The sequence below is a fragment of the Podarcis muralis genome, chromosome 2, assembly GCF_964188315.1.
Source record: "Podarcis muralis chromosome 2, rPodMur119.hap1.1, whole genome shotgun sequence".
Lineage (NCBI taxonomy): Eukaryota > Metazoa > Chordata > Lepidosauria > Squamata > Lacertidae > Podarcis > Podarcis muralis.
Window position 1 is genome coordinate 108,182,436 of NC_135656.1, and position 25,942 is coordinate 108,208,377.

The following is a 25,942-nucleotide window of genomic DNA, read 5'->3' on the forward strand; positions in this document are numbered from 1 at the left end:
GCTCGTTGCCTTAAAGAGTAAAGGCAGAGAGTGGAAGCTGCTGGGGGAGGGGCTGCTCGATACTGATTTGGGAAAGGGGGCGCGGCTTAATTAGAACAGCTGACCCGCCCCCTCTGCCGTCCTGCACTGTCCTTGTCCTGCAAGGAATCCGGTGAGTGCAAAGTGCCTGGGGTGCAGCAAGCTTTGGGCGGCGGGGTTGTGCAATGCAATGCAATACCCATAATTGGGGTTGGGGGTGGAGAGAGAGCAGGCAGGGAAGCCGCAGGGGGGGGGTTGCAGCTTATTCATCCTCCTTGCAAAGAAGAGACATGGCCTCTCCCTGAAGGTACGCTCTTTCTCACTCTCACTCTCTCTCTCACACAGATCACATGAAGGCAGTCATCTTTGAGTATTCCTGGAGAACAGGCGAAGTCCCGGCAGACTGGAGGAGGGCAAATGTTATCCCTATTTTCAAAAAGGGGAAAAGAGAGGACCCAAATAATTACTGCCCAGTCAGTCTGACATCAATACCAGGGAAGATTCTGGAGCAGATCATTAAGCAAACAGTCTGTGAGCACCTAGAAAGGAATGTTGTGATCACCAATAGTCAGCATGGATTTCTGAAAAATAAGTCATGTCAGACTAACCTGATCTCGTTTTTTGACAGAATTACAAGCCTGGTAGATGAAGGGAACGCAGTGGATGTAGCCTACCTTGATTTCAGCAAGGCATTCGACAAGGTGCCCCATGATATTCTTGTAAAGAAGTTGGTAAAATGCGGTCTTGACTATGCTACCACTCAGTGGATTTGTAACTGGCTGACTGACCGAACCCAAAGGGTGCTCATCAATGGTTCCTCTTCATCCTGGAGAAGAGTGACTAGTGGGGTGCCACAGGGTTCTGTCTTGGGCCCGGTCTTATTCAACATCTTTATCAATGACTTGGATGATGGACTCAAGGGCATCCTGATCAAATTTGCAGATGACACCAAACTGGGAGGGGTGGCTAACACCCCAGAGGACAGGATCACACTTCAAAATGACCTTGACAGATTAGAGAACTGGGCCAAAACAAACAAGATGAACTTTAACAGGGAGAAATGTAAAGTATTGCACTTGGGCAAAAAAAATGAGAGGCACAAATACAAGAGGGGTGACACCTGGCTTGAGAGCAGTACATGTGAAAAGGATCTAGGAGTCTTGGTTGACCACAAACTTGACATGAGCCAACAGTGTGACGCGGCAGCTAAAAAAGCCAATGCAATTCTGGGCTGCATCAATAGCAGTATAGCATCTAGATCAAGGGAAGTAATAGTGTCACTGTATTCTGCTCTGGTCAGACCTCACCTGGAGTACTGTGTCCAGTTCTGGGCACCACAGTTCAAGAAGGACACTGACAAACTGGAACGTGTCCAGAGGAGGGCAACCAAAATGGTCAAAGGCCTGGAAACGATGCCTTATGAGGAACGGCTAAGGGAGCTGGGAATGTTTAGCCTGGAGAAGAGGAGGTTAAGGGGTGATATGATAGCCATGTTCAAATATATAAAAGGATGTCATATAGAGGAGGGAGAAAGGTTGTTTTCTGTTTCTCCAGAGAAGCGGACATGGAGCAATGGATCCAAACTACAAGAAAGAAGATTCCACCTAAACATTAGGAAGAACTTCCTGGCAGTAAGAGCTGTTCGACAGCGGAATTTGCTACCAAGGAGTGTGGTGGAGTCTCCTTCTTTGGAGGTCTTTAAGCAGAGGCTTGACAACCATATGTCAGGAGTGCTCTGATGGTGTTTCCTGCTTGGCAGGGGGTTGGACTCGATGGCCCTTGTGGTCTCTTCCAACTCTATGATTCTATGAAGAGCCCTGTAGTTTGATCAAGCCCATCTAGTCCCGCACCCTGTTAGAATCATAGAATCGTAGAGATGGAAGGGGACCCTGAGAGTCATCTAGTTTAACCCCCTACAATGCAGGAATCTCAGCACTGTCTCCTCATAGTGGCCAAGCCTGTAAGGAGGATTGGAGCCCAAGTGCATCTCTTCCCTCCGGCGGCTTCCGGGAACTGCTATCAATTAAGCATAATAATAAAAATAATAGCAATAAAATTTTATTCATATCCCGCCCTCCCCAGCCGAAGCTGGGCTCAGAGCGGCTAACAACAGTAAAATGATACAACATTCTAAAATCATTTCATTATAAAATCAGTTCACATCAGATTAATGGCAACCATTGGGCTAGAGTTTTGTGAGGATTGCCAAGGGAGGGTGTCAGGCTGTGCCTTGGCCAAAGGCCTGGTGGAACAGCTCTGTCTAGCAGACCCTGCGGAAAGATGTCAAGTACCGCAGGGCCCTAGCCCAGAGCGTTGCACCAGATCGGAGCCACAGCTGAAAAAGCCCTGGATCTGGTTGAGGCCAGCCTAACCTCTCTGTGGCCCGGGACCTCCAAGATGTTTTTGTTTGAAGACTGTAAGGTCCTCTTTGGGACATACCAGGAGAGGTGGTCCTGTAGGTACGAGTGTCCTAGGCTGTATAGGCCTTTAAAGGTTAAAACCAACACCTTAAATCTGATCCTGTACTCCACCGGGAGACAGTGCAACTGGTATAGTACCGGGTGAATGTGATCCCACAGGGAGGACCCCGTAAGGAGTCTCGCCACGGCATTCTGCACCCGCTGGACTTTCTGGGTCAGTCTCCAGGGCAGCCCCATGTAGAGCAAGTTACCAAAATCCAGTCTGGAGGTGACCGTTGCGTGGATCACAGTGGATAGGTCAGGGCGAGAGAGGTAAGGAGTCAACTGCTTAGCTTGGCGGAAATGAAAAAATGCCGCCTTTGTTATAGCTGCAGTCTGCACCTCCATGGAAAGGTGTCGAAGATTACACCCAAACTCTTAACGAACAGTGCTGGCACTAATTGTGCCCTCGCAAGAGATTGGAGTTGCCGCTCCCAATCCCCTATCGTCCCAACTCAGTCAAAGGACCTGTGTCTTCGAAGGATTTAACTTCAACCAGCTCCCGCGTAACCATCCAGCCACAGCTTCCAAAAATCTGATCAGTGTGTCTGGGGCCGAGTCAGGATGGCCATCCATCAACAGATAGAGTTGGGTGTCATAATAATAATAATAATACGTTATAATAATAATAATATAACATTATTTATACTCGCTCATCTGGCTGGCTTTCCACAGCTACTAGGGCAGCTCCCAACAGAATATTTTTAAAAAACCAATGAAACAAACATTAAAAGCTTCTCCATATAGGGATGCCTTCAGATGTCTTATAAAAGTCAGATAGATGCTTATTTCCTTGACATCTGACGGGAGAGCGTTCCACAGAGTGGGTGCCACTACCAAGAAGGCCCGCTGCCTGGTTCCCTGTCATTGAGTTGATATAGAGCATCTAAACTAAATTTGTCGGCTTCTGTCAAATAAGCAGAATTGGGAAGTTTTTAATGTCTGTTGTCTTATTGTGTTTTTATATTTTGCTGGAAGCCGCCCAAATTGGCTGGGGAATAATAATAATAAGAATAATACCACTTGTTCAGTCTTAAAATTTATTTGTACCAGTGCATTTGGAAGCATCAGAATAACTTGAGGTAATATATTCATACAAAAGCTTTGCTCCCGATTCATTGCAATCCTACCGGCTGAATTTGATCCGAGTCCTGGGATAACTCAGTTGGTCGAGCATGAGACTCTCGGGCTTGTGGGTTCGAGCCCCACCTTGTCAAAAAGATTCCTGCATCGCAGGGGGTTCGGCTAGAACATCCTCTTGGTCCCTTCCAACTCTATGATTCTGTGCTCTATGAACCTCCCTTATTCACAATGAGGGCAACACCACAATTTTTTATTAAGCAATTTATAAAATTGGAGAGCGAAAGAAGGAGGAATCTCAGGGTGGGCTTTTTTTGTGGGGGACATGACTTTTCTGGTCAGTGGGCAGGAGGAGCGTGGGTCTGTGGGATATGAAATTCGTAGCAGTGAAGTACAACATTCCTAGAGTGGACATGCTAGGGGATGCTTTGTGCCACCCAGGAGAAAACTTCCTCTTTTGGATCTGGAAGGGTACGACAATAATTTTGGCTGGCACGCATATTTATGGTATGACAAGGCAAAGGTGTATAAAGGTTTTAAAAACCATATTGTTAGGAAAGCATTGTATAATGTTTGGAACCGATACAAAGATTTGCTGGAAAGTAAAACCCCCAGGTGGTTGTCACCAATGGAAGCTAAGGCAGTGAAAAAAATTAATATGGACTCTAATTGGCCAAAATATTGTGAAATTTTAGAACAAGATGGTGAAAAGTTAAAACTTCAGAGTTACGAGAAGCTAAAGCATAAAGTTCGAGATTGGCTACATTACCATCAGATAAATGAGACATTTAAGCAAGACAGGAAACTAGGTTTTCAGAAGGAGAGGTCAAAGTTAGAAACAGAATTGTTAGAACCCAATACTAAGAATCTGTCCAGAATGTATAATTTGCTGCTGAAATGGAACACACAGGATGAAACGGTGAAATCAGCTATGATTAAATGGGCACAGGACATCGGTCATGACATTATGTTCGCTGACTGGGAACAGTTATGGACCACCGGTATTAAGTTTACGGCATGTAGTGCCTTGAAAGAGAACATAATGAAAATGATCTACAGGTGGTACATGACCCCAGTCAAGCTTGCAAAGATCTATCATTTGCCCAATAATAATTGCTGGAAATGTAAGGAATCTGAAGGAACTTTCTGTCACCTTTGGTGGACCTGCCCAAAGATTAAGGCCTACTGGGAAATGATCTATAATGAAATTAAGAAAGTCCTTAAGTGGACATTTGCAAAGAAACCGGAGGCTTTTCTCTTGGGCATGGTCGGCCAATTGGTACCAAAGAAGGATAGGACATTCTTTATGTATGCAACTACAGCAGCAAGAATCCTGTTGGCAAAGTATTGGAAGATGCAAGAACTACCTACTCTGGAAGAATGGCAGACGAAGGTGACTGAATTTATGGGACTGGCAGAGATGACCGGCAGAATCCGCGACCAGAGGAAAGAGACAGTGGAGGAGGATTGGGAAAAATTTAAAGTATATCTTAAAAATTGTTGTAAAATTGTGGATTGATAAGATGTTAAGGGGTAAGAAACAGAGAACTACAGCTGTAAATGATAATGTTAAGAAAATCTAAAGAGAGTTAATTAGAAAAATTGATTGAAGGGTTGCTAAAAAATGGCAAAATAAGGATGCAGTGAAAGGGAGGTATGGGGAAGTCAAATTTTATTTGTATGTATTTGTCTTTTGAGGTGTGTTTGTTCTCTTTTGTTTTGTTTGTTGTCTGTTTTGAAAATCATTAAAAATTATTATTAAAAAAAAAGAGAAAACTTCCTCTTTCCTCCTGAGCTGGGACAAGCGCTTCCTCTACATGTGACTTGAAATAGGTGTGGCCTATTCTGGGTGGAGGAGCACAATGCTCGTGTGCTTCATTCTTTCTTCTCCATTTTGTTTTTTTCTATCTGTTAGGTGTAGCAGGAACCCCCCCACCCCAATCATTCTGTTTGTATAAACTTCACACACACACACACACACACGCCACATTTCTGTTATGAATTCATAGAAAATCAACCATACATTGGATTTGCACTGTTCTATTTTTATTTTACTCCATATGACAAGAACTAACAAAGGGGGGTGACTTAGTCCTGGTCAGCCATAATCCCTTCACTGTCTCAGCACATACACAGGAGCCCTGCCCATGCCACCCCTGATGATCCCAGACAGAAGACAATCAAGATCACAAAGAACTTGCATATGGGAGTGGATTCAGCATGGACTGAAACAAAGGACACTGATCAGATCTTCCCTCAGGGGGCAGGAAACTGCAAACTCCCCTTTGTCTCCTAGAAGTTCCTGGAAGGGGAGGGGGAAAGGAGGAACCAGCCAGGTGACAAGACAGGTTACCACCAACTCCTCCCTCAGCCCCTCCTTTCTGTAATGTATGCATGATGTTTCTGGGGGTGGGCTAGACCTAGAGGAGGGGAATTTCAAAAGTTTTTATAAGACCTTGCACACTATTCTTCTGGGTCTTTCCTCTCTCCTGCAAGTGAGGGGAATACCCTGTTGCAACAGTTCAATAAAGGCCAAGCCTACAGGCTGCTGTTTTGCTCCAAGTTATCCTGGTTGGTGTCTTTGTTTTGTCCAAGGGAGCCCTCGGATTTTTCCTGTAACATAGGAAAAGTGACTGCTGAGTCGCAATCACTTGGGACTAACTCCCTTAGATTATAGTTTATGTATAGATATAGATATACTTTTGTAACTTAAGCCTGCCTTCAGGAATCTAATTGTGAACTGAATGAAAATGAATAAACTACCTGTATATTGATTTTAATAAGATTGTCGTGTCTACACTTTTAAAGAGGGATAACAAGGGATCTTATCAGGAATCTTAAATAGTGAGGCTCAGATGAACCTGCAACAAGCGTACAGCAAGTTGTTAACGCAAGTTAGTATGGATATCATCAAATAATATATCCTCTCCTGCCTTTCTAAACATTCCCACAGGTCAATCGCTAGCTAGAGATCTGGCCCTCCAGATGTTGCTGAATTACAACCCCCATCAGGCTCAGCAATCGTCATCTATGGCTATGAAGGAAGGGGGATGCTGGCATTGAGAAGAAGTTGAAGGCAAGGTACTCTCTCTGTCTCTAGTGCACCAGAGCAGCCTGTCCAGTAAAGACATGGATGAAAATGCTGAGGCACTGAGTGCTTCTGATCCAAAACATTTCCCTTTTCCAGCACACTCCACTGCTATCCATCCCTCTCCAGTTTTCCATTCCTGCTGTCCACCAGCGCCCCACCCCCACAGCCAGTTTTCTGTATCCACTGAGCATGTGCAGTTCTCATTGCGTGGCTTGGGCTATCTTTCCCCCTCACCTAAAAATTTATTGGATATACGTAACCAATGGAGCTGCCTCAAGGTTACTGGTACCTCCCTCTCTTCCTTGGAAGAAGGGTTCCATTTTGGCCACATAAAGGCTGGCAGCTAGGAAATTGAATTGGCTATTTGTATACGGGATTGTATACGGGTGAGATTTCCCCCCCTTGAGCTTTTGAACTACACCTCTCATCAACCTTGACCATCTGGGCTGAGGCTTATGGGAGTTGTTGCCCAACATCTGAGCAACCCCATGTTGGATATCCCTGCTCTCTACTTCTTTTATTTAATTTCTATACCACTTTATAATTTTAAGAAAAACCTCAAAGCGATTTACAGCATACTAAATCAATAAAACATACCGTAGTTTTCGCTCCATAACACACATTTTTTCCCTCCTAGAAAGTAAGGGGAAATGTCTGTGCGTGTTACGGAGCAAATGCTTCCCTCCTCCGTGGCTCGCTTTGAAACAGCAAAGCGGGAGAAGAGCCGCTGAGAGGGGAGGAGAGAGGGACAGAGAGGCTGTTTCTTTAAAGGAGCAAAGCGGGAGAGGAGAGGAGCCGCTTACACGAGTGTCCGGTTGGCTCCTTTAAAGCAAGCAGGCTCTCTGTCCCTTTCTCCTCAACACTCAGCTCGCTAAATAGCAGGAAAGATTTTCAGCTCGCTAAGCCGGGGGGAAGAGCCAGGGAGGAGGGAGAAAAGCAGAGCCTGCTTGCTTTAAAGGAGCAAAGAGGGAGAGGAGAGGGGCCTTCTCCCCTTCTCCCCCTCTTTGCATGATTAGCAGCATCCTTCTCCACACACTCCACGCGTGCTCCTTGTCCCTTGAGTGCTTTCCTTCCCTCCCCACTTAAAACATGGTTACAAAGCACAGCTCCACATGGATCCTCAGGATTTTTGCATTGGGCTACCCCAAACTCACCATCAGATCACATGTCTGTGGCCACAGAATGAACCACAAAAATCATACATCCACTGTTTCGTTTAGAATATTTTTTCCCTTGTTTTCCTCCTCTAAAAACTACGTGCGTGTTATAGTTGGGTGCGTGTTATAGAGCGAAAAATACGATAAATAAAACAATGTGAAAAATGTGAAATATAGAGTATACGGTCAAAGCAACGTAACAGAAAACTAAACTATTATCTTCAAGATTTCAAAACAACACATTACAAAGGTCAACTACAGAATACATATTTCACATAGTAGGGCTGGGTGGGAAAGGCCTTGCAGGGAGTGGTATATAGATGGCATCTTACCCCCAAAAAGCTTGCTAAAATGTATAAAGGGAAAACATCAACCTGTTGGAGATGTAAAAAAAAAGAAGGGGTCATACTATCATACGTGGTGGACCTGTGTAGCCATTGGCAAATACTGGAATGATATTTATAACGAGTTTAAGAAACTATTTAAAATTACTTTTAAAAAAAATCCCCAAAGATTTTTCTACTTGGTATATTACCATCAGAAATTTAAAAAGTTATAATATCATTGTTTATGTATGGTATAACAGCAGCTAGAACCCTTATAGCAAGGAGCTGGAAAAATGAAATGCTCCCAGAGATTACAGATTGGCAGATACTCATGTTATGATATCTACAATTAGCAAAACTGACGAGATCAGTTAGAGGAATATGGAAACAAAAACAACTAGAGAATGGATAATATTTCAGAATTATGTAAAACTTTATTGTACAAATAACTCCATATGAGCAGAAATTGAATGATATTTGTAAAGAAAAATATCAAAGGAATGTATACAAAGCAGAAAGAAATGGTATTATATAATGTAAGCCCGTGTAAAAAAGAATGTTATATCAAACAGTAGAATGAGCGGGATGGGAATGATTGTGTCGATGAGTAGTTTTACTATTTAAATAACTTTGTCTTTTTTCCTTACTATTATTTCTTGGTTTCTTATCTTTGTTAATTCTTTATTTTTTTCTTTCTTTATAAATTTTCTATTTTCTATTATTTTGTTTTTTCTACCTGTTAAGAGATTGCACATGTTTGTATGTTGTTGTTTAGTCGTGTCCGACTCTTTGTGACCCCATGGACCAGAGCATGCCAGGCACTCCTGTCTTCCACTGCCTCCCGCAGTTTGATCAAACTCATGTTTGTAGCTTCGAGAACACTGTCCAACCATCTCGTCCTCTGTCGTCCTTCTCCTTGTGCCCTCCATCTTTCCCAACATCAGAGTCTTTTCCAGGGAGTCTTCTTTTTTAAAAAAGATATTTATTAAAGTTTCAAGAAAGATTACAAAAACGTTGCAAAATAAGAAAAAAAGAGAGAGAGAAGAGAAAAAATTACAAAATACAGAAAAGCAAAAAACAATTAAAATCAAATCAATCTTCTCGTATTATCTTTCGTTTACTTGTTTCCCTGATCTCCTCACACCTCCCTTTTTTGTATTCCAGTTCAGTTAGTTAAATCAGCAAATCTTTTCCCTCCTTGTTTTTATCTTATTCCTCTACCTGAATGTATTATATATTTACATTCTCATCTGATAGCAATCCATTTTTACATACTCCTTTATAACATTGCTGCTAGAACCACTTAACTTCATGCCAACATCATTCTAACATTCATTAATTTTGCAGTGTTTATGTAGATAGTCTTTAAATTTCTTCCAATCTTCTTCCACCAACTCTTCTCCCTGGTCTCGGATTCTGCCGGCCATTTCCGCCAATTCCATATAGTCCATAACTTTCATCTGCCATTCTTCCAGGGTGGGTAGATCTTGTGTCTTCCAATACTTTGCAATGAGTATTCTTCCTGCTATTGTAGCATACATAAAAAAGTTCTATCCTTCTTTAACACCAATTGGCCGACCATGCCCGAGAGAAAGGCCTCTGGTTTCTTGAGGAAGGTATATTTAAATACCTTTTTCATTTCATTATATATCATCTCCCAGAAAGCCTTGATCTTTGAGCACGTCCACCAGAGGTGAAAGAATGTACCTTCATTTTCTTTACATTTCCAACATTTATTATCAGGCAAATGGTAGATTTTTGCAAGCTTGACTGGTGTCATGTACCACCTGTATATCATTTTCATAATATTCTCTCTTAAGGCATTACATGCTGTAAATTTCATACCTGTGGTCCATAACTGTTCCCAGTCAGCCAACATAATGTTATGTCCGACATCTTGTGCCCATTTTATCATAGCAGATTTCACCGTTTCATCCTGAGTATTCCATTTCAACAGCAAGTTATACATTCTTGATAATATCTTAGTTTGGGGATCTAACAGTTCTGTTTCCAATTTTGATTTTTCCACCTGGAAGCCAATTTTCTTGTCCAGATTATAAGCCTCCCTTATTTGATAATAATGGAGCCAATCTCGCACTTTATCTTTTAAGTTTCTCAAAACTCTGCAATTTCAATTTATCTCCTTCTTGTTCCAAAATCTCCCAATATTTCGGCCATTTGGCCTCCATATTGAGCTTTTTCTGAGCCTTCGCTTCCATCGGTGATAGCCACCTTGGGGTTTTATTTTCAAGCAAATCTTTATATCTTATCCAGACAATGAACAATGCTTTCCTGACAATATGGTTTTTAAATGCTTTATGTGCTTTGACCTTGTTATACCACAAATATGCATGCCACCCAAATACATTATTGAAACCTTCTAATTCCAAAATGTCTGTGGTCTCAAGAAGCAGCCATTCTTTCAGCCAGCAAAATGCTGCTGATTCATAATAAAGTTTAAGGTCTGGCAGGGCAAATCCACCTCTTTCTTTTGCATCAGTTAGTATTTTAAATTTTATTCTGGGCTTCTTGCCCTGCCAGACAAATCTGGAAATATCTCTCTGCCACTTCTTGAAACAGTCCATTTTGTCCAAAATTTGCAATGATTGAAACAAAAACAACATTCTTGGCAATACATTCATTTTTATAGCAGCAATACGGCCTAGCAAGGAAAGGGGGCTCTGCTTAAGCCGAGCCCCCTTTCCCAAGCCAGTATCGAGCAGCAGCACCCTCCCCTCTAGCAGCGTGCACTCTCTGGCTTTAACCCTTAAAGCAAGGAGCATCTGTTCCCTGTACTGGAAGCCCAGGCTTTCCCCTTACAATTATCCCCCGGAGATATCCTGCCTCCCAGGCGGGGGCTCCCATTCCTGCCCGGCTGCCCAGGGTCACTGCCACCATCGCCAGGATTTCGGGTGAGTGCAAAGCCAGCGGCAGGGAAGGAGGGAAGGGGCTTGGCAAGGGGTGGGGGGTCCAGGATAAAGCCCCGGGACGGGGAGAAGAAGAGAAGGGAGGAAAGGGAGCTGTTTTTCTTAATGGGGCCTTGAAGGTGGAGGGGGGAGGGGTTTCCACTGTGGAAAGAGAGAAGCTTCCTCCTGTCCAGATCTGGTGCAAAGGGAGTTGCAGGGAAGGAGGCGGGAAAGTGGTGAGATTTGAGTATTGCTGGCAAGGCTCGCAATAAAATAATAATAATAATAATAATAATAATAATAATAATAATAATAATAATACTCTGCCCATTGTCTGGGTTTCCCCAGCCACTCTGAGTGGCTTCCAACAAAATAAAAAACACCGAAAACAACCAAACATTGAAGTCTTTTGTAGAAATTGCCTTCGATTTTAAAGAAATGCCCTCTTTAAGAAATCACGTGGTGTAAATATGTATGTTGTCCTTGAGGTGCAAACACACATAGCGTGAGCAAGCAAGCAGTGCTCCGAAGTGCTTCTCTTGAGAATTTGCCATCTAAGTTGTGTTATGTACTGAGTTGAATAGGATCCAAACTGCAGCAGTCTGATTGGTCCTAGAACAATAGGATCCAAAAGGCAGCAGTCTGATTGGTCCTAGAACAATAGGATTCAGAATGCAGCAGTCTGATTGGTCCTAGAACAATGCAGCAGTATGATTGGTTGGCAGGAACTACCCAATCATGCTCCAGATAGAAGTGAATCCACAACCTGATTGGCTTACAGTAGAATTCCGGAATTCACCAATCATGTGCAGCCCATTGTGTAAATAATGTATATAAAGCAGATACCTTGAAGGGACTTTCATTCATTCCTCCTCACCACTATGAGCTGAATAAAGAGCATGAAATCACTTTGCGACTCTGAGTATATTTCAGTTGTTTACTCAAGGCAAAGGCTCCTGTTTCCCAAAAGGACAGGAGGGGGAGGTCTCTCCCCCATTTTTAGGCCACCCCACTCCCACCGCATGGAAGGCAGAGGTCTTGTTCATTCACAACATGAGTAAACCTTCTGTGTATCTGAAGTGAACCAGGCGCTACGGCTCCTTCCCCTCTCACTGGGCTGCTGCAAGAAAAGGCAGCGGAGGAGGAGGAAACAGATGGGTTTGAAGGCTCTTTCTGCCTCTCTCCCCTGAGCAGAGGGTATTTGCAGGACAGAGGAGGAGGCAGTGAGGGCAGAGGAAGCAGTGGGTGGATCCACCGTGTCTCCCAGGGGGCCAAGATGCAAGGAAGGGGCTTCCTTCTCTATGCAAGGGCCACCCATGTATTCAGAGCAGTCCGTATGTTCCACGGGATTTACTTTCAGGCTGTCGTAAGCGAGAAAATGTCTTATCTCCTGAGTATACGCCAATAAACTTAGAAACAAGAGGAGATATGAGTTGTGTTTATTGCAAAGCAATAGGTTACAGCTGGATCGTTTCACAAAACTGCAACCCTGTCTGGTGTTCCAGGCAGTGGTATTTATATATGTAATGTCAAACAAAGAATTTCAGTTTCCACCAATCATTTACATCAGAGATGTCCAAGCGCTGGACCGCAATTGACAGGTAGACCTCTGTGTTGTTTTGGGTCGATTGTGAGACCTTTGAAGGCCCCGCCACCTTTACGCAAGAACTTCTGTGCATGCTTCTGTTTCTGTTTTTGCTCAGCAGTTCCTTGTTTTAATGTTTATTGTTGCCAAAAGAATTTAAATTTTTGTTATGTACCCCCCCCCTTGAAAAAGTCCCTTTGGAGTTCCACGTTCCTGATATTCATCATTACCTCATTTTATTATAATACACATGCACAACAAGCACTGGCAATTTCTGCTGAATATGTTCTGATGCCTACCGCGTTCTGTGACGTTGTGTTGGTGTGCATGTTGGGAACCTGTGTTACATGCAGCCATTTGCATCATATAGCAACTCATGTTCTACCTTTCAGCTGTATCTTTGTGATTCTCTTATTAGCTGTATTTTTGCCCCTATTGAGGGGCGGAAAGTTGCAAAATAATCAGTTTCATAAAGCACAAACTACCATAACTTCTGTATTAGAAGCACACTCAAGGATTTAAAGGGGTACACATTATCACATTTATTGTGGCCCTTTGGGCAACTGCCACAAGGCCACTACTTCCCATACCATGCCAGCCTTGGTAAGGGAGAAGGGACAGGCAGACGGAAGGAATTGCCAAAGGTGTTTGAAAATGGGTGGAGGCTCTTGGGAAGCGGGTGCCCAATAGGGGCTTCTACAGGGGCAGCAGAATGTCTTGGGCAGAATCCCTGCAGGAGCTCTGAGACTCCCTTGACTTTGTCCTTCCTCCCAGGAAACTACAACTTGCTTTGGCTTCTGTGCTCCTCAAGAAGTTGAACGTCCAAACCTGGTCAGGATGGACGGACGAAGATGGGCAGCTGACCTGCTCAAGCTGTCTCCTGCATCCCTCCCTACAACCTCTGATCATCCCCTCCCGGGACCCTCAGAGAAATCTGGTGAGTTCCAGGGGAGAGGAGATGGGGACATGGATGGCTGGATGGTGGAGGGAGAAAGAGGAAAAGATGGAGAGGAGACCAAAGGCAGGAAGGGGAAGGAAGGAAGGAAGGAAGGAAGGAAGGAAGGAAGGAAGGAAGGGGTGAGGCTTTTTTCAAAGCAGCTCTTTGTTTTTGGCTGGAGGCTCTGCACACAGGATTGGGCATATGAAGACCAAGGGTGGCCGGTATTATAAGCAAATTGTGTAAACTTGCCAGTCTTACAGCCAGGGGTTATGTGTGAGAGTGGGTGAGTGGGATAATAATTTATAGAGCGCCTCTAATTCTGTCCCTCCATAAGCTTACATGGAGATACAGTGGTACAACCTTGGTACAAATTTCAAATTAAGTGCACAAAACCAACAAAGAGACTCATGGGTTTATAGTGGCACCATATTTCCTAACCAAGTGTCCCCTTTGCAGCCGACAAAAGCTTAGACCATTATACATTTATGAGCCTTTAAGGACTCCAAAAGATGAATAAACAGAAGCATAGTTAATCTATGGACTTCTATCCTACTGGAAACAGTGACAGCCAGCAAGTTGGATATCTTGAAAAAAGGGATTAGACTGATGCCTGTGCTCTGCCCTCGTGGTCCTAGGCAATAATGCTTCTTAATACTAGTTTCTGGAAAGCACAGGAGGGCAGAGGGCTCTTGGGCTGAAATCTTGCTTGCTGGTTTCCTACAGGCATCTGCTTGGCTACTGTGAAAACAGGATGCTGGACTAGGTGGGCCTTTACCCAATGCAGAAGGATCTGCTTAGGTTCTAATATATTGCAATATTTTTACAGTTACATGTGGCATAAGAGCACTTCGGTTTTACTTCTTACTCATAGGAGAGACTTCTATTGGAACCTGAGATCATTTCCTCACTTGAAAAATAAAAGGACAGAGATGTGTCTTATAAGCCAGTTCCACCGTAGATCTTTACTATAAAATGATGCTGCTCTCTTATGTGTGAATGGAGTGATCATGGGTTTCTATTGCCATTGTCCCATCTGCATTCCTAAAAATTTGGAACATAGAGAGGACAGTGGAGAATGGAGAGCACGTGAAAATAAGAGAAAGTGCACATGGGAATTGACGTGTGTTCAGTTTCTTTCTTGTCTTTCTTAAATGTCTAACAGTATTCTCTCCCCCCCCCCAACTCCCAAATAGGTGAGGAAGAGGACGGTCAGAATTCTATGGAGCCATCTGTGAATTCATTGGGAAGAACAAAGAAACAATTTAAATGCAGGGAATGTGGAATGTGCTTTAGTCACTGTGGAAGAATGAGGATACACCAACAAACTCACACAGGAGAGAAACCATTTGAATACATGGAGTGTGGAAAGAGCTACAGTTGTAGTCAAACACTTGGAATACATCAACGAAATCAAATGAGGTAGAAACAGTTTAAATGTATTGAATGTGGAAAGAGCTTCAGTGAAAGTAGAAACCTTAGAATACATCAACGAACTCACACGGGGGAGAAGCCATTTAAATGCATTGAATGTGGAAAGAGCTTCAGTCAGAATGGAGCACTTAGGAGACATCAACGAACTCACACAGGCGAGAAACCATTTAAATGTATTGAATGTGGAAAGAGCTTCAGTGAAAATAGAAACCTTAGAATACATCAACGAACTAACACCGGGGAGAAACCATTTGAATGTATTGAATGTGGAAAGAGCTTTAGTGAAAGTGGAACACTTAGAATACATCAACGAACTCACACGGGGGAGAAACCATTTACATGTATTGAATGTGGAAAGAGCTTTAGTGAAAGTGGAACACTTAGAAAACATCAACAAACTCATACAGGGCAGAAACCATTTAAATGTATGGAGTGTGGAAAGAGCTTCAGACTTTGTGGAGACCTTAATATTCATGAGAGAATTCACACAGGTGAAAAGCCATAAATGTATGCCGTGCTCCACTCAAGGTGCACTCTTTACTTCACATCAAGAAACTCATAAAGGCGGAAATCAATTTTAAATGCATGGAACCCGTGTGATGTTCTGGTGTTTGTATTTAAATTTGTACACACACACATATATATGTATTAACGTAATGAAGGTCACATATACTATATGTACAAAAGAAGTTGCAAGTTGTTGCTAGATAAACAGGGGGAGAGTGTGAATCTGGAATGCTCAAGGTGTTTGATGAATCTGTTGAGTTTTGACCTCCGCTCTTCACTGCCAAAATGATGGGCTGCCCTTGTCTTGTGGATCAGCATCTGTCAGGCTTCAGGGAACTGGCTTCCTTCCCCCTTGGCCGTAGATAAGCAGAACAAAGGAAAAGGAGTCTTCTTACCTGTTAGAAACTTTAATGATTCCAGCAAGAGAACAAAGAACCCGTCTTCACACAAATGGCGGTGCTCCCAATGAATAAGTCCACCCCCTCACATCCCTAGTCCCCCATGTCACTTCTGCATCTTGTAACCTGGGCTTGCACCCTCTGTGCTTTCTGTCCTGCCACTTTTGCAGCTCTCTCTGACCTTGGGGAAAGCGGAGGGATGCTTTACAGAGACAGTGAATCAGTTACCTCTCTCTCCCCTAGTGTTTTTTCTTCAAGCTGTTCCCCATCCAGTATTTCCCAGCTTCTGCCTTCTGAACTATGTTCCTCTGCAAACCACTGTTCCAAATCTATACAGTCCTGCTGTAGATTCAGGGGGATTGGTCTCCCACCATTGTGCCTCAGTGCAGCTCTCCTCAGCACCATCGCTGGAGATTGCAGTTAGATTTTGGTTTAGGGGAGAAAGTGTGGGCCTGGGTCTAGGCCAGGGGTGGGGGGGAATAAGGGTAGAGAATTACAAGGGATGCTTCTTTTTCTGCGCAAGGCTGGTTCTTGTTTCTCCTGAGTACACGCCTGTAATCAGCGTGTGTGCTTTTAGCAGGAGAGCGCCCCTTTGTCTCAGAGCGTAAGATGCTTCAGGAGGCATTAGAGTGAAGCGCCTGTATCGCACATGTGCCATGAGAGCAATGGTGGGGGGAATGTAAATACCTGTCGGGGTGCTTAAAAGGAGGCTGTTGTTTCATGAGAGGGGGCGGGGGGAGGAGAGCCTTAGCAACGCCAAACAGAAAGAGCCAAGCGTGCTTATAGGATACATGTGGTTGCTACTCTGACTTTGAAGCTAGGCAGTGGAAGTGGCACATGCTTCTGCTAAAAGCAGATCTGGGGTAGGGAAGATTAAGTTAATTGCAACCTTGAACTATGGTTACCAGACGTCCCCATTTCCCGGAGAAAGTCCCCGGATTTACAAATCTGTCCCCGGACAAAATCCGCCCCTGGAATGTCCCTGGATATCATTTAATGTCCCCGGGTTTATATTTTAAGTGTTGTACATTTATTAGTAGGGAATGAATGTTGCATGATTGTTTCATCGGCACAAGACACATCATATGGAGACTTCTGGCAAGGCAAAATGGCGGGCGCCATGGCAGCAGCAGCTCCTGAAGCCAGCCAGAGTCAACTGCGCTACCAGGCTGGCTCCAGGGTGCTGAGACTGTCGCTGACGCTTCCACTGCTGAGGAGGACCTGGGGAAACCACCGACACCCCCCCACGACCCAAATCAAGCCAGGAGCGAGAGCACCTGGCCAACTGCCCAGCAGCGCTCCGGGGCCAGGAAAACCCTGGAGACAAGGCAGGGAGAAGAAGGAGAAGGAAGAGAAAGAGGAAGGATAAAAAAGAGGGGATCCCCGACCTTGCCATGCCACTGCTGCCGCTGAGGAGCAGAGGGAGGAGAGCACTGGGAGGGCAAGGACACATGACCGAACCCAGGTCCGACCTGAGCCTACTCCACTCCAAGAAAGCAGGCCAGGGCCCAGAGGAAGGCTGCACGACAGAGGAGACCACAGAAGAGATTACTTCTTAATTTTTCTTTAAAAATAGCTTTTTAAAAATAACCTCTTTTCTCTTTTTTTTAAAAAAACGTGTCCCCAGATTGCTACTCTGACTTTAAAGATGGGCAGTGGAAGTGGCACATGTTTCACTTCTGGGTTGGCGCCATCGCCGAATGGCGGACTCCCTCCGAGCTCCGGAGGGAGCCTGCTCGGCAGGGGCTGGGTTCTACCGCGCCGGCGACGCGGGGACCCTCAAAAACCATGGGCGCTGAAACCCATGGGCATGGTGACTCGGCGGGCACCGTTTGCCCCCCCGACCCGCGAAGGAGCCTTTTTAAAGGCTGCGGAGCGGGTGACGGGGGGGTGGTGCTATGAGTCCTCCGCTTCCCCTGCCGAGCGAAGCCGCATGCCATTCGACGGAGAGCGCTGACTTCTTCCATTGAAAATTTGGACTTAAAAGAATAATCCGTGAGTAATTGGAACTCGGATTAAAAAGGGGGGATTTTTTTTTTTTAAATCTGGAGCGAGCGGGGGAGGTGCAAAAAGGAAGTCAGCCTCCCCCCTGTTGTAGAGGAGTTAAAGCAAAGGATTTGACAACTAAGATCGAGCGCAACCTTATTTGGATAAAGTTATCAATTTCGCGATGGAAAAGTATAAGATTGGGCTGGAGGAGAAAAGTGGAATGTGAATTAAAATGCAACCCCCCCCCCCGGAAACCCCGGGAGCGATCCGTGAGAGCGCCGGGAGAGGAGAAATAGAGGTTTTGACAGCTGTCAAAGGAGCTGTCAAAGTGGAAGAACAAAAAGAGAACTTTGTTACGAGGACTTTGCCGGTTACATTTGTTACAAATTGGATATAAATTGTTTAAAACAAGGAATAACAAGTTACTTTGACTGTTGGGTGTGATCTGGAAGGAAACTGAGTTACTATAATCCCTCTAGAGGAGCTGTGGGACACTACAAGTATTGTTGCTATGGAATTTGAATAGGACTTTTTATCTCCTGGGAAACTGCAGAAGTGGAACACTATTTTGTCTACAGAGGTCTATACACTAAAGGAGACAATAGATTTATCTATTGAAGAATGGAAGGGACTTGACGTAATGTTTTGTTCCTGAATAACAAAGCCTCTGTAGAGGAATTAGAAGCTTTTGGAATTAGAACATTTGTGCAGAAGAACGGGGGGGGGGGGGAGGAGGAGAGAGATCAACAAGAACAACAAGAATAACAAGAACTGGACAAAGGTGGAAGTGGGAACATTTGGGACATCCAGATTTGAAAGATCTAAAGGAATAAAATTGGAGGTTTTACTCTTAAATATAAAGATCTGGATGGAAAAAATGGACCTTTTTGAGACAGACTCCTTCCAAGATTGGACATTCAAAATTAAAGATGACCAAAAGACGACAAAGACTATTTAAAAGACGACAAAGCGGACTGGTGAAGGACTATGGCTTAGATGTGGGAGCTCCAGAACGACAGTAGACATTGATGGACATTGGGAACGCAACCGGGAAAGGGGGGAGGGAAATTTGGAATCCAAAGCGTGTTAAATTCCAATTTATTCCTTTTTTTATTTTTTTATTCAAATCTGTATTAAAGAGGGGAACTCGTGGAAGGGAACAGGTTGATTTTAGGGGATGGGAAAATATTTTTAAATTGGGTCAATGATAAGAAGTTTAAAACTTGGGGTAAGAATTTGTTGAATTTATTTGAAAGAATTGGAATACAAGAGGGGGAGGGGAGGGGAAGTCCTGGAAAGATGCTAATGAAAATAAGGTTTTAAATTTGGATGTTTTTCTTTTTCTGTTATATTTGAAAATTTTTAATAAATATTATTAAAAAAAAAAAAAAGGAAGTGGCACATGCTTCTGCTAAAAGCAGATCTAGGGAAGATTAAGTTAATTGCAAGCCTAAACACACTTGGGTCCCATTAGAGAGGATCCTCATGAGGCCGGAGGAACATCACCCGGCTGAGAGGCGTGAAGGCCACTCCCTGCAAGGCCTTTCCCACCTGGCCTAGGGGGCGGGACCCAGAGTCACCCAGCCCTACTATGTTAAATTTGTATTCTGTAGTTGACCTCCTTTGTAATGTTTTACTTTAAAATCTTTTAAGGTAATATTTTAGTTTTCTGTTATGTTGCTTTGAATGTATACTCTATACAGTAGTAAGTTGGGATAAAAACACCTCGGGTGACAAACACTTCAGGTTACAAACTCCACTAACCTGGAGGTAGTACCTCGGGTTGAGAACTTTACCTCAGGATGAGAACGGAAATTGCACGGCGGCAGCGGAAGGCCCCATTAGCTAAGGTGGTACCTCAAGTTAAGAACAGTTTCAGGTTAAGAATGGACCTCCAGAACCAATTAAGTTCTTAACCCAAGGCACCACTGTATTTCACTCTTTTCAAATTGTTTTATTTATGTTTTATTGATTTAATATGCTGTAAACCGCTTTGAGGTTTTTCTTAAAAATATAAAGCAGTATAGAAATGAAATAAATAACAATAAAGTATAGAGCAGGGATATCCAACATGGGGTTGCTCACATGTTGGGCAACGACTCTTATAAGCCTCAGCCCGTACGGCCAAGGTTGATGGGAGTTGTATTTCAAAAGCTCAGGGGTTTAAAATCTCATGTTTCTTACAACTTGTCATCATGAATAATTTTAGATAAAACTTTTGTTGATACAGAACTCATTTTTAGCTTCTGGGAGCAGCTGGTCACTTCTGCTTTATAAACAAACCCAAATATATTGAAACACTTTACATTAAAACCAAATTTCAGAACAGATACAAACATAATTTTTCTTAAAAAAAACCACATACCTTTTTTTTTTTACTTTACAAACCATTATCTTCTCAATCCAAGATTTGCTTTTCATGTGAATAAAAATACTTTGTTAGCAAGGGGGTACAGAAAAAAAGTTACAATAAAAGCATTATCAGTATTTAAAAATAAATGCTAGTGGTTGTTCAAGGCATTGAGTTACAAATGAAGGCAAAGATCAACCATTGCTAGGTAGAGCCTGGAGACATAATCCTAGAATGAACCCCTGCCCCCCCCCCCCCCACAGCCCGCTTTTGCCTGTAAATGTATTTGATTCAAAGATCATATAAATCATATTTTTTGACATTAATTCTGATGGGCGGAGGCGAGTTTAAAGGCAACCAAAGTATGGAGATATATTTGGGTTTGAGAGGCAGGTGGTCCACTGCTGGACGGCCATCTTGACCAGAACCGTTCTCAAGGCCTTGTCTTCTTCAGCCCAGGTAGGCCTTGGAATTAAGAATGCTTTGAATTAACGCAACAGAAGCAAGAGGATGGGCAATGAATTCTGATGGCTTGCTTGGAACAGAAATGTATTTGGAAGACACTGTGCTGAAGAGGCAAAAAGCAAAAAACCCTCACAGCCCATTCCACAAATTAAAGCAACCTTAACGAACTACAGCTCCCAGAATTCTTTGGGGGAAGCCATGACTGTTCAAAGTGGTATAGTGCCCTTGAAGGACAGAGATGCCTCGGCTTTCTAAATCTTGGTTGCCAACCTCATCTCTGATGCCAAGCCAGGTCTAGAGGTGTGAGGCTGCATGTCTGCTGCCGCAACTGATTCCTGTATAAAATATACACCACGGTTGGGTTGAAACGGCACTCTTTACACTTACCTGGTTTGCACATGGTGTTAATGTGCCAAGGGTGGAGAACTTCAGACCCGGGGGGCCAAATGCACATGTGGTCTGTGGTCCTCTGAATTCACTGCTCTGAATCCATGGCTCTGCTTCGCCCCTCAGCCAGCCGGGATGTACCTTTCAACTCTTGACAATGCCTCCTCCCTCTTTGGTAGAAGGCAGATAGTTGTGTGTGTATCAGATATAACTTCCTCTAGAAAGGCAAAAGTTGCGCTCCTTGTTTGACCCACCTTTTCCTCTCTCACCCTGCCCAGCCCTGGCATGTGGCCCCTGGAAGGCGATCCGGGAGGGAATCTGGCCCTTGGTCTGAAAAACAGTGGAAGCTTCCAAACTGACAGTTGCGCAAGAGCATGCAAACCTAAGGCCTGCCCACATCCCACTGAACTATGCTAGGCTGTGACTTCTGTCATTCCTGGCCATTGGCCACGCCAGTAGGGGCTAATGGGAGTTGGAGTAAAGGAATGGTTGAGGGAACTATGGATATAGTATGAAAAAATAAAGACGTTCAGAAAGATGTTATTACAGCTGTAGGGCTTGTGCACATTTCCCTTCCCTTTGATGGGATCTCAGCACTTGAGATGCTGTTTAGATTTGTTTATCACCATCACCCCCCTCCCATTTGCTAGTGGATTCATTGCTACAGAGTTCTTGTGTATATAGTGGCATACAGGTACTACTGGCAGTGTTGATTGTCCCCCCCCAATTTATTGCTTTATTTGTCAGGACTGAAAGCAAAGCAAATAACTTCCCCTCTCTCCTTACAAATTAAAACTGCCTTCCACTTTTCCTCAGTATTTCCTGTGAAGAATATTGCTTTCACATCCGTAGTGTACATTTGGCAGGCATCTAAAGCAGTGTTTCCCAACCTTTTTTGGGCAAAGGCACACGGAGGTAGGCTGGTGTGCCGTGGGAGGGAGGCGGGCGAGTTGGGCGGCGAGCACACGCGGGGCGGCGAGCGAGCTCCCTCCCACATCCCATCGCCGCTCGCTTCGGCCGGCCTACTGGGCTGTCGCAGGCGGAAGGCCTGCGCATGCGCGAGGTTTTCGCGCCTTCCTCCAGTAGGCCGGCCGAAGCGAGCAGCGATGGGATGTGGGAGGGAGCTCGCTCGCCGCCCCGCGTGTGCTCGCCGCCGCCGCCCCGCCTCTCGCCGCCCGAGTCGCCCGCCTCCCTCCCACGGAACACAAGGCAACGTTCCGCGGCACACTAGTGTGCCGTGGAACACCGGTTGGGAAACACTGATCTAAAGTACATGGTCGTCGTCCCCCCACCCCCCGGAGTGGTCGAATGGGAGGTATTCTTTGAGAGCGTGTCTGTCTTGCTGCTGCTGCTGCTGCTTGTCACTGTTCCCTGTTTCTGTGTATCTGTGAGGAGAATACAGGACACTGCAAAAGACACAGGGTGTTATGAAGGTGCAATAAGCCAGTCAGAGAGTGGTCCCTCCCTATAATGTAAATAGAGAGACTTCTTTTCAGGAGATTTCTGTATAAAGAACACTTTGCTGAGGTGGAAGTGGGGACTAAGTGAGGTTGGAGTGGAACCATGTTTGCATGAACATGAGAATGTAAAATATGCTCTCCATTTAGATATTTATTAAAATAATTTATTCATTTACCCAGAAGAGTTATTAGGCTTTTTTTGCTGTAAGCTGCTTCCTACATTGTAAGAGTGGGTCATGAGACCCTTGATCCCTCCTTGAAATACAATCTGAACCAAATGGGTGAGGCAGTGAAGAGTTTATTGATTACAACACGTTCTTGCAAGAGGGCGAGGTCCACAGTAGCTGATGTTCCCTGTACTGGAAGCCCAGCTTCCCTCCCTCGTCTCCCCATTGGCTGGTCCTGCAAGGTTTTCCTTCCCCCAGTTATCAAAGGAAAGGAAAGGAAAGAGGCTGGGGGGGGGGGGGAGAAACTTCTCCTTCCTCGCCAGAGTCACCTGACTTCCGGCTTCATCAGCGGAGATAAAATCGAGGCTTGCAAAGGAGGGAGGGAAGGGGGCTGCTTCGTCCTAATTAAGCCTCCTAATTAAGCGGGGTCCCTCCTTGCCTCCCAGGCGGGGGCTCCTATTCCCGCCCCCGCTGCCCAGGGTCGCTGCATCTGCTGCCGCCGCTGCCAGGATTTTGGGTGAGTGCAAAGCCAGCGACGGGGAAGGAGGGAAGGGGCTTGGCAAGGGGTGGGGGGTCCAGGATGAGAAGCCCCGGGACGGGGAGAAGAAGAGAAGGGAGGAAAGGGAGCTGCTCTTTTTAATGGGGGCCTTGAAGGTGGATTGGGGGGGGGGTTCCGTTGTGGAAAGAGAGAAGCTTCCTCCTGCACGGATCTGGTGCAAAGGGAGTTGCAGGGAAGGAGGCGGGAAATGGGAGAGGCTTGGGCATTGCTGGGCAGGTTAATAATAATAATAATAATAATAATACCTGCCCATCCAGGCTGGGTTTCCAGTGCGGCTTACAACATAGATAAACCATAATAAAACATCAAACGTTAAAAGCTTCCCAATACAGGGCTGCCTCTAGATGTCTTCTAAAAGTCAGATAGTTGTTTATTTATTTGAAATTGGAAGGAAGGGCGCCACCTCCGAGAAGGCCCTTTGCCTGGTTCCCTGTAACCTCGCTTCTTGCAGGGAGGGAACTGGCAGAAGACCCTCGGAAGTGAACCTCAATGTAGAGCCTTCCTTCCTTCCTTCCTTCCGTCCTTCCTTCTCTTTAGACACCAGGCGAAAGCATTCCTCTTCTCCCAGGCATTGGGCTCATTAAACAATCTATGGCCTTCACACCTGCATTTGTGGTTGTGTAAGGGGGCGGTTGTCGTTTTTATTTCTTACTGTGCTGTTCAACTCTGATTTTTTATTGTAAGCTGCCCTGTGATCTTCGGAGGAAGGGCAGTATAGAAATGTAAAGAATAGCAGTAAAAATAGGAAGCCCTGTTGTGCTCAAGGGGGTGGTTGGGACAGAGTCTCTGATTAGTATGCATAGCAGGTCAGGCTAAGGAGGGAATAATAATAATAATAATAATAATAATAATAATAATAATAATAAATAAATAAATCATTACTTGCACCCTGCCCACCTGACTGGGTTCCTCGGTCACTCTGGAAGGCTTCCAACAAAATAAAAAACACTGAAAACACTGAATACTTCCCTGTAAAGGGCTGCCTTCAGAAGTCTTCCATTTTGTGGAAATGGCCTTTGATTTTAAAGAAATGCCCTCTTTAAGTAATCACGTGATGTAAATATGTACACTAGTGGTCAAAATTGTGGAAACCTTTTGGAAAAGTGTATTTCTGAGGTTTGATGGCTCCTAACACCACTTTTTTTTTGAGTAATACCATAAAATTATATATCAATGGAGATATAATTTAATGAAAAACGTAATGCAATAACTTTTATGAAGGATTATTTATTACAACAGCAGTCATAAAGAAGAAACGTGAAACACATACAATAAAAGAGATATACAAAAATTCTCACCGTGTCAGTTAATACTTAGCTGGGTAACCTTTAGCCTTCCATGGAGTAAGGTAAGCTTTTTAGTTCTGCAGCTGTAATAATGTGAAACTAAGATTAAATTATTTCCCTTATTAATTGGGTTTTATTGCTGGGTTGCTTCTGACTAACAAGTTTCTTTAGTCGGCTCCATAGATTTTTGATTTGAGTTAAGGTCTGGGCTATGTATTTTGGGGCATTTACTTTCCCATTAATGACACAAATTCTGTCCACACCTCTTGCTGTCATACAGCCCCAGATCATAGCACTGACTGGGTGTTACACGGAAGGTGCAATGTAAATAGGATGTAAATCTTCTCCGATTCTCCTCACGTATTTCATGCCATCACTACCAAGTGAGATTTTGGTCTCGTTACTCCAAATAACACTGTCCCATTGTTCTGCTGCCCAGTTAACATGGGTTTAGCCCAGTCTGATTTTGTAGCGACTGTGTCTCCTTATACCTCTTCCAAAATTTAGAAATGCCCCCTTTGGTTAAGTTCCTGCCAATTTTTCTTCTAATATCTTCAGAACTGTAGCCTTGTTCACTTAATAGTACTATTTTACATCCCTTTCTAGGTGACCAGTCAGCTCTTTGCGCCATTTATTTAATTTTATTACGTTTTACAAGCTCACTACATGAAAAAAACCTCAACCAACTTGATAGCAATCGCAAAACACATTTTTTAAAAAAATATTTTTATTGAATTTTCAAATTATAACAACAAATTTCCACAAATCTTAATTGAACAATTTCTATATCCGTATTTCTTCCCTCCCTCCTCTTTGGCTTCCCCCATATTTTCGTATTGATTTATTAAACAAATTCTATACTCTGCTGATTTTGCTTCTTATATAGTTGTCAAAACCTGCCAAAGAGTCCATATCTTTATACTGTCTTTTTCTATAGTTTATAAATGGTTCCCACTTTTTTTTTTAATTGATGTTGTCTCTCTCATGTATTCTCTCTGTCAGCTTAGCCAGTTCCACGTAGTCCATAAGCTTGGCTTGCACTGCTTCCTTTGTTGGCGTTTTCTGTTTTCCATACTTGTGCTAATAAAATTCTTGTTGCTGTTGTCGCATACATAAACTATATCCAATTTCCCTCTCATGTATCATGATCTAAAATTAGAAGCAGGAAAGAGTCTGGTTTTTAAACAAAGGGTTTTTTCAACATTTTTTTCAGTTCATTATATATCATTTCCCAGTATTCTTTAACCTTCTTGCATTCCCACTATAAATGAAAAAAGTACCATCTTTCTCTTTACATCTCCAACATATCTTGGATCCTGTTTTATACATTTTTGCAGTTTTTCCAGTGTGATATACCATCTATATATCATTTTCAAATACA

General features: G+C 43.9%; 2 protein-coding genes across 2 annotated transcripts in view; both read left to right on the forward strand.

The window, feature by feature from the left end:
- The first annotated feature begins 18 nt into the window (after window positions 1–18).
- On the forward strand, window positions 19–5,636 carry LOC144325909 (uncharacterized). The gene is made up of 2 exons (XM_077920801.1): window positions 19–151; window positions 647–5,636. Exon 2 carries the CDS (start codon window positions 1,059–1,061, stop codon window positions 1,755–1,757), a length of 699 nt encoding a protein of 232 aa, XP_077776927.1. The 5' UTR covers window positions 19–151; window positions 647–1,058; the 3' UTR covers window positions 1,758–5,636.
- Window positions 5,637–12,493: 6,857 nt separating this feature from the next.
- Window positions 12,494–25,942, forward strand: part of LOC144325911 (uncharacterized) — a 77,345-nt gene continuing 63,896 nt past the window's right edge. Inside the window, exon 1 of the mRNA XM_077920816.1 lies at window positions 12,494–13,559. Within this exon, the coding sequence (XP_077776942.1) occupies window positions 13,460–13,559 (100 nt within the window). The 5' untranslated portion in view covers window positions 12,494–13,459. The remainder of the gene's footprint in view (window positions 13,560–25,942) is intronic.

Coding starts and splice junctions, on each gene's coding strand:
- LOC144325909 (XM_077920801.1), top strand. CDS start 1,059: ATGAACTTTAACAGGGAGAAATGTAAAGTATTGCACTTGGGCAAAAAA.